This window comes from Cyclopterus lumpus, chromosome 3, assembly GCF_009769545.1.
Source record: "Cyclopterus lumpus isolate fCycLum1 chromosome 3, fCycLum1.pri, whole genome shotgun sequence".
Classification (NCBI taxonomy): domain Eukaryota; kingdom Metazoa; phylum Chordata; class Actinopteri; order Perciformes; family Cyclopteridae; genus Cyclopterus; species Cyclopterus lumpus.
The window spans coordinates 5,628,589-5,639,515 of NC_046968.1; the positions used below are offsets into that span (position 1 = coordinate 5,628,589).

Genomic DNA, 10,927 nt, shown 5'->3' on the forward strand with positions numbered 1-10,927 from the left:
CTTGTGTAAAAACGCAGGGATGAAAAAGAGTATATTTGTGACAGGACTGTTTTCTAAACTATATATATATATATTGGCAGGCCTATCTGAATTGGTGTTAGACTTAATTTGGGAAGAATATGAAATAATAGACAGAAAATAGAAAGAAGAAATAGGTCAGACACGCAATTGTCAGATCATCTGGTCCGCAGCATTTCAGTGCACCCTATACCTGTTTGGGATTTGTGTCATATCTGGACAGTAAAATAAGATACAGAATAATGTTTTTTATCGTATCATTGGCCATTTTGTTCATATTTGAAGGAGCGGTAAACAGTCAAGCAAGCGTCTCCTGTCTTCTTTCTGTTTATAGGATCATGCCGTTTATATACACTATGATATATGTTTTTACAGCAGTGGCTGAACTTTGTTTTCAATGTGCTATGATGATATGCTACATACATATGATTATGGCATTCTTGTTTACTGCAGAATATTATTGGCATCTATGCTGTTATCATTTCATCCATAAACCTGTAAATACTGAGTTGGATTTTGAATCCGCCGCGGTCACGTGATCTCATGCAAACACATGTTGTTAATGACTCCTGCTACATTCAAGTACTACTCGGAGCTTCAACGTGTAATGTGAAAACGACCGTCTGGGCGTTCTATTACTATACAATATAACAATATCTGATATATTACGGTATCTTAGACCGCCAACAAATATGATATGCTACTTACTATGCGCTGCGATTTGTTTTCTGTAATCCATGTTTCGTATAATTAAATACATCGGCCACCAATAATTTAAATGTACAGCAAAAATACCACTTCAACTATAAAATAATAATAATAATAGAGAAGAACTCCCAAGGTAGTTGAGGTATATCCGACTATCCCTGAAGGCAGCGTTGTGACGTCACGCTGCATTTCATAGCTCTGCCCAGCCTCAATGGCGATTGCTACAGATCCGCAGAGCTCGGCAGCGGAGCTCGGTCAAACCGCGGCTGGGTTTGATTAAACACACACCGAGTCTAATGCTACGAATACGGACTGTGAGTAATTTTCCATACGTCTGTTGTCACTATTACTGACATTAGATGTCATTTCACTGTTGGCTGTGGGTTCATTTTTAACGGTTTGACCGAGGTCGGCTTTGTGCTGCTTAGCGCGAGGAGAGCTATATAGACCACGTAGTCAGAAGCCTCCGCCAACAACGACTCCTTTGTTCGCTTCATCCGCGTGTATCTGTCTAACGTCTCGTTTAAATGTTAATGAAAGAGCCAGGGTTAGTTGGCGTCCTAGTCTCCTTCGTAATACGGTTCACGTGTTTGCTACCGGGTGGACATGTTGTGTGATATATTAGGACCAAGTGGCCGTCTCCCGGTAGCTAGCTTGTCTGCTCGCCGTTATGCTTCCATTCTTGACTTTTTCCGCCAGCCAGTCAGAGACCCCGCGGATAACATTGTAACATTTACGGCTCAGAATACAGTCTGTTTCCAGACTATAATGTGTTATATGTAAACACCCTCACAGGTTTTGAACCGAGCTAAGCTTCTGTGTTATATCTCCTTTTTATTTGATCGATACCCAAAAACCGGACTAGCCTGCGCCTGAACCGGGCGGGGGAGGGTTAGTTTCCGTTAATGACACCACGTTTATCCTAAAGCCGGCATATGAGTGTTTGTTGTTTTGACTGCTGATCTTGTGAAAGTCCCAACATATTTAGTCCGAGTTAGGGTTTGACTACATGTTTGTGCAACGGAAGATTATGTGGTGGACAGGTACTATTGTAAAACTATGCACGTGTAACGCTCCTATTCTGGCATTACATTGAATTTTTCCTCCTAACCTTTTATTTGTTCTGTTTTTCTCTTATCTTTTAGGGTATACCCAAGTAAAATGGAGGATAGTTTTGATTGCGACTGTGGCGAGCTTGAGCCACCTGATCATTGAGAGTTAATCATTACTTTGAAGACTTAAAGGCCAGACTCATTTCAGTTTTATAGATCAGGTGACTTGACTTGCATTTGAATTACAGACGGATACATAATAATTAACAAAAAAATAACAAAATACATGAAGCTGCTCAGGACCAGTCAAACACTGAATGTATCGGCACTGTAAGGATGCAACAACATGCTTTTATAGTTTACTATAATCTCAATTCTTTTTAATTGGCCTTAAAGACCATTCCATAGCAATCTATAATCATTTGCTTATATCAAGATATCTAAACATCCAGCATTGGAGGAGAAATTAAATTAACAATTTTCTCCCCTTACTCAAGATGGAACCAAAGTTTAACCACACATCGGTTCCCCAAATCTGCCAGTGACAGATAGACAGGGGGACTCTGTAGTCATCGATACAGGGGTCAGTTAGCTACGGCAGTGGAGGGATTGTCTGATAAAATCCTCTGTTGGTGTTCCATTTGGACTTGAAAAAGGCCAAAGACCGCACATTCAGAGAAAGCAGAAGCTTGGTGTAAAAGCTGAAAACAGCCATGGCAGAAAAGTTTGAGTCGCTGATGAATATCCACGGCTTTGACCTGGGTTCTCGCTACATGGACTTGAAGCCTCTGGGCTACGGAGCGAACGGCCTGGTGTTCTCAGCAGTTGACACAGACTGTGACAAGCGTGTAGCTGTGAAGAAAATTATCTTGACGGATCCCCAGAGTGTGAAGCATGCCCTGCGAGAGATCAAGATTATTAGACGCCTTGACCACGACAACATTGTCAAGGTAAGTTTCTGGGGGTTTAATCTAAAAAAAATTAATTTTTTCTCAGATTTTCTGAGTTTGTAAAAAGTCAAATTTTGACTTTCAACACGGACACATCTTCTTTTTGGTCACCAGGTGTTTGAGACATTGGGCCCCAACGGTCGCAGGTTAACAGAGGATGTGGTGTCCCTGACAGAGGTCAACTCTGTCTACATTGTGCAGGAGTACATGGACACAGACCTGTGTCAGCTGCTCGAGAGGGGCCTTCTGTCTGAAGATCATGCCCGGCTCTTCATGTACCAGCTCCTCAGGGGCCTTAAGTACATCCACTCTGCCAATGTGCTGCACCGTGACCTCAAGCCTGCCAACCTGTTTGTCAACACGGAGGACCTGGTACTGAAAATCGGGGACTTTGGGCTGGCCCGCATCATGGACCCGCACTATTCTCATAAGGTATGGCCAGCCTCTGGATAACTGTTTCAGTCAGTCTGTGTTTGAGGAGAGTATGTGAATTTTATAGGATTTCGTGATGAGCTTTAAGAAGAGCAGATGTAGCAAATGTTTGCACACATTCTTCCTACAGATGAGTGCTTTGTTGCAATGATGTTTGCGCTGTTGCCCAGTAATGTGGTTGGTGACAGAGTTTCACAGCAGGAAGTAAACATGACAGGATATGGTTCCTTGCGGCAGCGCCTCTATTTCCTTTGTCAGAAGTCAGGCTGTGGAAAATGAGAGCATGACAAGCCAGATGTTGTCACACCCAATCCTGGATGTACATATTTTACTGCTCTTCCTAAACCCAGCATGTTGTTAGTGGGCAGTGCACTGGTAGCAGCAAAGTAGATTGCGTTGGTATGGATCATTCTGTATTGCCCTTTTGTGTTTATCACCTTCTTATAAAAGGATATGGAAATTCTAGTCAAAGGACATATGGTGGTGTGATGTGAGGAAATCTAGGTTGGTAAGTCTTTTGCTTTCTGTAGCTGTTGGATCTCTTTTGGAGCACAGAGGCAGTCGGATACTCACACGTGTCTCAGATTAGTCACTGGAGGGTCTGAAGTGGGCTCTGGCTGGCACAGCCTCATTCATATCCCTTACACAGCTTCCATCACTCTGAGGCAAACTTACACACACTTGTTTCCCAGAACTGCTCATTTCCAGCACACTACCTCTATGTTTTTGTAGTCTAGTCACATTTTCAGCTCAGATTTTCTATATTGTCACATGAGTCATATCTTGGGTGGAGACAATAGCTCTCTCTGCAATAGGAAGAGGAAGGCGGGAGCTCGTAGTTGACGGGAAGGAGTGAGTTTCTCACACGCTTACTATAAGTCACTATAGCCATCCACTCAACATTACTGCCCTTCTCCCTTACAGCAGAGTTTGCCATGTGGGTGGTTTTCCCTCTATATAAGCAGTTTTTCCCTGATGCAAAACATGCAGGCAAGTGGGTATTGAAAAGCTGCTTGACTGGGGTTGACTTTCTTGTGTATGACTATTGTCTGCCGTAGCTCTGCGGTGCATGTTATTTGGATAACGTTGTTTCTAAATAAAGAAGGGCTCTTTGCCAGTGGACTTCACTTTGTGCCGTAGTATCAGTAAAGGGTTGTATGGATTAATGCACCAGTGCTCTAGGTACTTTTTCTCCCACTTTTTTTTATTTTTTATCATTTGGGTTAATACAACATTGTAGCTCATGATTCCCATGAATGGTTCTGTTTTTTAAGTATGCTGTATAAAACTTTCCACGAGTAACTGTCTGGGATATCTTTCCATTGTTTTGAGAAAGCAGGCTGTTTCTGCCTTTGTGAACCTTAAGGCCGGCCCTTGTGGTGGCCCAGAATCAAGAATGGCAAGAATTCACGTGCCTTCATCCAACCCTGGTTCTCCTCCTTTTCCCAGCCAGCACTTTGTCTTGTTGTGGGAGCCTTTCTCAAGGCCTTATTTGAAGCTGCTTGTGTTGCCAGTTGTAGCCGCCTTTTTAACAAGAGGGAAAAATAACACTGTGGAACACTCAGCCATTTCGACTTAGCATTGGTTGTATTCAAGCAAGATGTTTTGGTTTTACACAAGGTTAACTGAGGCTTTGTTTACTACTCCAGGATAGTGTAACACATTTAATGTGTTTCTTAGTTAAGTGATATAACATCTGCTCAGTGTGGCAACATGTGTTTTTAGAGGGGAAATCCAGCCTAGTTTGGACATGTTACATCAGAATGTCTTTATTAGATCTGTAAAGTGATAATAACAGGGACACTTTCAGGAATGTTATAAGAAGGGGGTGGGAGGTTCAGAGGTCTTTTATTCCACACAAACACCCAATACAACCACAACTGAAAGTACACGCACACATTTGACCTACATATTCAGCCAGCAACAGGCCTGTCTGGCACCAGACTTCACAGGATCAAACTGGAAAAATGCTGCGGAGTCGACGAATGGCGTAATGATTTTCAGAGATGTGGTTTTACTTATTGTTCCAAGCGTGAAAATATCCTGCAGATTCTTGCAACTAATGGTTGTTTTATCATGGAAGCAAAAGAATTATGGTGATCAGACATACAGACCTAATTATTGCAGTGCAACCTCCACATAGCCATCTTTTTATAGTGGTTTTCCTGTGAAATTATTCACGTGTGGGTGGGTTAAGACTAAAATATCTTCAGTGCCAGCAAGGAAATGTATCGTGAGGCTTCTGTGAAGCAGCACAGCTTTCTCCTGCAATTGGAGGCTAGGCTGGTGGTGATCTCACTGACTTCACAAACCATGTTTGCTGACATCTGGTCGGACCTGCTAAAGGTTGCTGTGATAAACCGCAGCCAGAAACACAGAGGGAGCCTTTTGAGTCACTGAATGTCAGCCTGGTCTGATCTAGATCAGGCGGTTAAGTTATTCACCAACTGTTGCCAGAGGTATTGAGATGACTGATGCGTTAATTCCTGTGTCGTTGTGGTTCGTGGCTCCCTGAGAGGTCAGTAACAGTTAGGGGCGAGTGTTCAGCTCATGCACTTAAATGCCCTCAGCTGGTGCGCAAACTCTTCTGATCCTTTTTGAGTTCAGAGTCCATTTTACACAGAATTGTCCTAATGCAATGACACAAAACTTTCCAGATAACCTAATCTAAAATTGTTGCAATGCTCTGCTAAACTGGTTGCAGACATTTCTCCACTGTGACCACATGTCGGACAATTTATTGGCTGTTTCTCAGAATGAATGCTGGACTGCTTTGCAAGTTTCAGTCTTCGTTGTGCCCTGTAATTCCTGTCTACCTCTTCATAAGCTTCATTGTTAAAGCCACTGCTAGACTCGACAGACAGATTAGCTGGTTAACCGAAAGAAATGCTGTCTACACGGCGATTCATTTATAGGCACATCAAAACAGGAGTGATGCAGTGTAGTGTGACGTAAAGTATTTGTGGCTAATTTAGGGCAGAAACTAAAGCCTGGCTCGTGGTGGGGCTGACCATTTTGGTCTCATAGACTACCACTGCGCGTGCGTGCGTGCGTGCGTGTGTGTGTGTGTGTGTGCGCGCGCGCAGGTCAGTTTCCTTTGTGTTCAGTGTCCTGCTCTGCGAGTAGTCTTTGTGTGAGAGTGGAGTGCAGATTGGTGTCACTGGTCAGTGGAGAGTGTGGCAGCGGGGGATTATCCTGCGCTCTCAGACTGCTGACAGGGCCTGCACATGTCTGATCTCCCCCTTTTCATCTGTCTTTTCTCTCTGGGGTCTTTGTCTCCATGCTGTGTTGCGTACGTGACCAGCACAGAGCAGGTTTGCCAAGGAGACTGCATGAGGGGTCATCAAGTTTATCACGGACCAGCAGGCGTGGTTTGTTCTGGGACTCGTGCTAGCAGCAGTGTTGTGTGGCACAGGGAAGTCCTGTTAATCACATTTATATTTTTATAACTGAGGGAAATTTGTTTTTAGAGCCTTACAGCATTAGCTGTGAACGACCCAGTGGTTTTTGAAGAAATATATGGTTTGCTGATATGCTTTCTTGTAATGTTTTAGTCTCACTAAAATGCCTTGCCCCTTCTAACACAGGGTCATCTCTCTGAAGGTCTCGTCACCAAGTGGTACAGGTCTCCTCGCCTGCTGCTGTCTCCTAACAACTACACCAAAGCCATCGACATGTGGGCCGCTGGCTGCATCTTTGCGGAGATGCTCACAGGGAAAACCCTCTTTGCAGGTAAATGTTGACTTGGTTACTAATCTCTGACTCACCGTAAAACCTCATACAAATGTACCAGAAAGTAGAGGTAACTGTGGAGCACAGGTTTGAGCGCCAGTTGTTCATCCTGCTAGTTAATGTCTTTGTTCAGAACAGACAAGAGATTGGCCCAAAGTCGCTTTTAATATCCCTATTGCGCTCTTTTGCATATCCAGCTGGAGTTGTGAGACTGGCTGTTCTTGTCAAAATTGCCTAGAGCTGAACACAAGACAAATACTCTGTTCCCATGATCTGCTGCGCTCAGCCACGCCCAGAATAAACTCACTTAGTCATGCAGTTGTTTAGGGTTGTGTAACCCTTCAAAGAAAGTGCCTAATGTTTGTCTGCCTGGTGGTTCAGGAGCCCACGAATTGGAGCAGATGCAGCTGATCCTGGAGTCCATCCCCGTACTGCGTGAGGAAGACCGACAGGAGCTCCACAGCGTCATCCCCGTCTTCATCCGCAATGACATGTCCAAGCCTCACACACCACTGGCCAGGCTGCTGCCTGACGTCAGTCCCCAGGGTAAGCACCACTTACTTATTCATCCGTAGTTGCTCACATGCTCGACATGTTGTCATAAACAGATCTTGTCTCTCGTAATTCACATTTCTTACTTGATCATCCAATGGCCTCCCTCTCTGCAGCCCTGGATTTCCTGGAGAAGATCCTGACCTTTAACCCCATGGATCGTCTCACTGCGGAGGAGGCCCTGGCCCACCCCTATATGGCTGACTACTCCTTCCCCCTCGACGAACCTGTCTCTCTGCACCCGTTTCACATTGAGGACGAAGTAGATGATATCCTGCTCATGGACCAGAGCCACAGCCACACCTGGGACAGGTATGCTCGCTCTCTGTGACCAAGCTCAGAAATGCAAATTCCATGGGCTGACATTTTGAGCTTAGTTTTAGTGGAGAATATCTTTCTTTTTTTTGTTTTTTTTGCTAACTAAGCGGTAAAAATATGAACATTCAGGTCACATGATCAGAAGAAAAAAAACATTGTGTTTTTGCATGTTTAGACAAACCAAATTACTCAAAGAAAGCTCCATTACAAGGACTGTTTGGTTACTGAAGTTTCTCTTTGATGCTCTTATCAGGTATCATGAAAGCCAGCTGTCGGAGGCAGACTGGCACTTGCACAGCACCCACGACCCAGATGAAGGTCAGGTTGACCCGAGGGCTCTCTCTGATGTTACAGACGAGGAGGAGGTTCAGGTGTGTTTGAATCTTCTGTTTATTTCTGCTTACTTTATACACTTTAAGAATACATTTAAATGCTATAGATAACAGCTGAAAATAATGTCTTGCTCCTGGCTGAATGAGTGTTATGAGGCTAACTTCTGGCTCTTGTCTGTTTCCAGGTGGATCCTCGTAAATATGCTGATGGAGATCGGGAGAAGTTCTTGGATGAGCCGTCCTTCGACTACTCCACTCTGTTCCAGCCAGAGCGATCCTGGCAGGAAGACCACCACGAGAACAAATACTGTGACTTGCAGTGTAGCCACACCTGTAACTACAAGGCTGTGTCGCCCTCTTACCTGGACAACCTCATCTGGAGGGACAGTGAAGTCAACCACTACTACGAACCCAAGCTCATCATCGACCTCTCCAACTGGAAGGAGCAGCAGAGCAAGGAGAAGGGCAAGGCCAAGAGCAAGTGCGAGATGAACGGCCTGGTGAAGGCCCAGATTGCGCTGCAGGAGGCCGAGAAGACCAGAGAAGACCTTCTCCCGGTGGAGAAGGACAGCAAGCAGGAGAAACACCAGACAGAGAAGCCCCAAAGCCAGCAGAACCAAGGCTTTGACTTTGACTCCTTCATTGCCAGCACCATTAAACTGAGCCTGCAGCCAGAGCCCTGTCAGGAGGTGGCCCTCCTCAACGAGGTAGGCCTCCTGAACGAGCTCAACGCTTCAGTTTCCCACCTGGAGGCTCCCCGCTCAGGCTCAATGTCAAAGTCCATAAGTCAGGAGAAGGAGGAGAAGTGCCTGGTAAACTTCGCCCAGTTAGGCGGAGGAGGGTTGTGTGTCAGCGGCGGGGACGAGGCCTGGCCCACTCACCCCTGGGAGAGCTTCGGCTCCGGGGAGCGAGTCGGGGAGAACGGCTGTTTGATAGATGAAGCATGCTGGGACATTCGCAAAGAGGACCAGAAGGAGAGCACGTACACCAGCTACTTGGACCGCCTGTTCAGCCGGAAGGAAGAGACTGTGGCCAGCTTGGAGACGGAGCCCTCGGAGGTGAGAGAGCTGGACGCGAGCTTCCTCGGAAGGAACGCGGAGATTGTCCTCAATGTTCAGCTGGACTCTCTGGCCCTGCCGGGCTTTGACAGCACCGATGACTTGCCTCTAAAATCCATCCAGGCGTCCCTCACCCCCTGCGCTGTCAAATGCTCCCCACAGATTGCCCACAAAACATACAGCAGCATCTTCAAGCATCTTAATTAAAGAAAAATATATCCTCCGACACAGTGCAAAATCTAGGCAGTTTTGTTTTTCTTTTTTTAATAATGCTTTATATTATTGAACTTGAATCATTTCATACCTTTTTTATTACGGTTACTTTTAATTATTTTCTTTGTTTAGTTTTTTGAAAGAGTTGAGAGGGTTGATTTATTATATTTAAAGAGTTTAGGTCCTCACTCTGAGCCTCAGTCACCAGGCCTTCATGGGTTAATGTCTACGTCCTCATTGCTAAACTGGCATGTCACTTGCACACTTAAGTACTGTAGAAGAACGGAAAGCAGGAGAGGAGTAACTCGAAGAAAGAGGGCTTGTAGGAGACGAGTCCTGATTCAAAGAGTTGGCTGTTAGGGTGCGACGTAAGGAAAGCTAGACGCTAACGTTGCCTTTCCTGGGTGGGGATGCAAAGGAAAAAAAGGTGATTGGATGTCTTTCTTTTTTTTAAATTTTTCGTTTGATTTGATGACATTTTTCCCTAAAGAAAGCTTCCAAAATAACCCTTTCATACTGTAAATCTGACACATGATGCCAGCAGCAACCATTATCGTAGGCGTTGATGTAAATGTGTTATCTACCTCAAGGTAACAGCCGCGAGAGACACTCGAAGCCGCACTAGTGCTTTACACACATGACCACCCGGGTCGCGTAGATGAAATCTGTCTCACTTTAGCATTTAACATAGTGAGGTGTTTCAGTAATCATTATTTATTTCTAGCAGATGTGCGATATTTATTTTATCAAAATGTGTTATTTCAATGTGATTATTGAAGATTGAGTTGGGCGGACTTCCATTTTCATTTCGGCACTATATGGGCGTTTTTATGGTAGGATGCAAATTCATCCGTTATGTTCAAAACGAAGTTGAGGCTTTCCATTTTCCACCAATATTATCCAAATGGATATCATTTTTTATGTTCATTTTGGTTTTTTTATTTATAGGTGCGTTCTGTCTTTAAAGGAAAAACTGCTTTATGGTTTAAAGAAGCGCCTAAAAGTCTTAATTTTTTATCTAAATGTAATGTTAAAAAAAAAAAAATGCGTGCATGGAGGCAAGAGGAAGGTACATTAAAAGTAAAGTTAATGGTGAGTATAAAGTATGTCAGTTTTAATTGTACGTTTTTTTTTCTATGTACTTTTTCCAGGCAAGCATGATAAATTAGGTTACGGTGTAGCATGTAGAACACTTATGGACTTTTTTTGTAATCATTGGTTCCCCTGTTCTACAAAATATCTCAAAATAAAATGACTGGCAAAGTTTAGTTTGTGTCTCCCTTTTTCCTCTTTGGTCGGGGATGACTGACCTCGTGCACTCAGTCAAGTGGTGTTTTTGTAACTTTAATTGTGTCCGCACAGCCACGAGAGCCTTGGTGGTGGAGGAAATGCTGACACCTAGACTCCATTTCAATGTCAAAGTAGGCAGCCTAAATTACACTGCAAGTCACCAGCTAAATGCAGCTCTGGCTCAGTCCACAATATTTCCGAGCTGTCGCCTTGGAACAGAGTCCCACCTGCCCTCGGGGTGTAAAGCAGGATTACGTAGCAACGTGTTTATT

At 44.3% G+C, this 10,927-nt stretch overlaps 1 protein-coding gene across 1 annotated transcript; it reads left to right on the forward strand.

The window, feature by feature from the left end:
• The first annotated feature begins 898 nt into the window (after positions 1-898).
• On the forward strand, positions 899-10,633 carry mapk6 (mitogen-activated protein kinase 6). Its single transcript, XM_034559746.1, has 8 exons — positions 899-1,040; positions 1,872-2,728; positions 2,843-3,160; positions 6,748-6,892; positions 7,274-7,438; positions 7,561-7,756; positions 8,016-8,133; positions 8,280-10,633. Exons 2-8 carry the CDS (start codon positions 2,492-2,494, stop codon positions 9,357-9,359), a joined length of 2,259 nt encoding a protein of 752 aa, XP_034415637.1. The 5' UTR covers positions 899-1,040; positions 1,872-2,491; the 3' UTR covers positions 9,360-10,633.
• Positions 10,634-10,927: the final 294 nt, after the last annotated feature.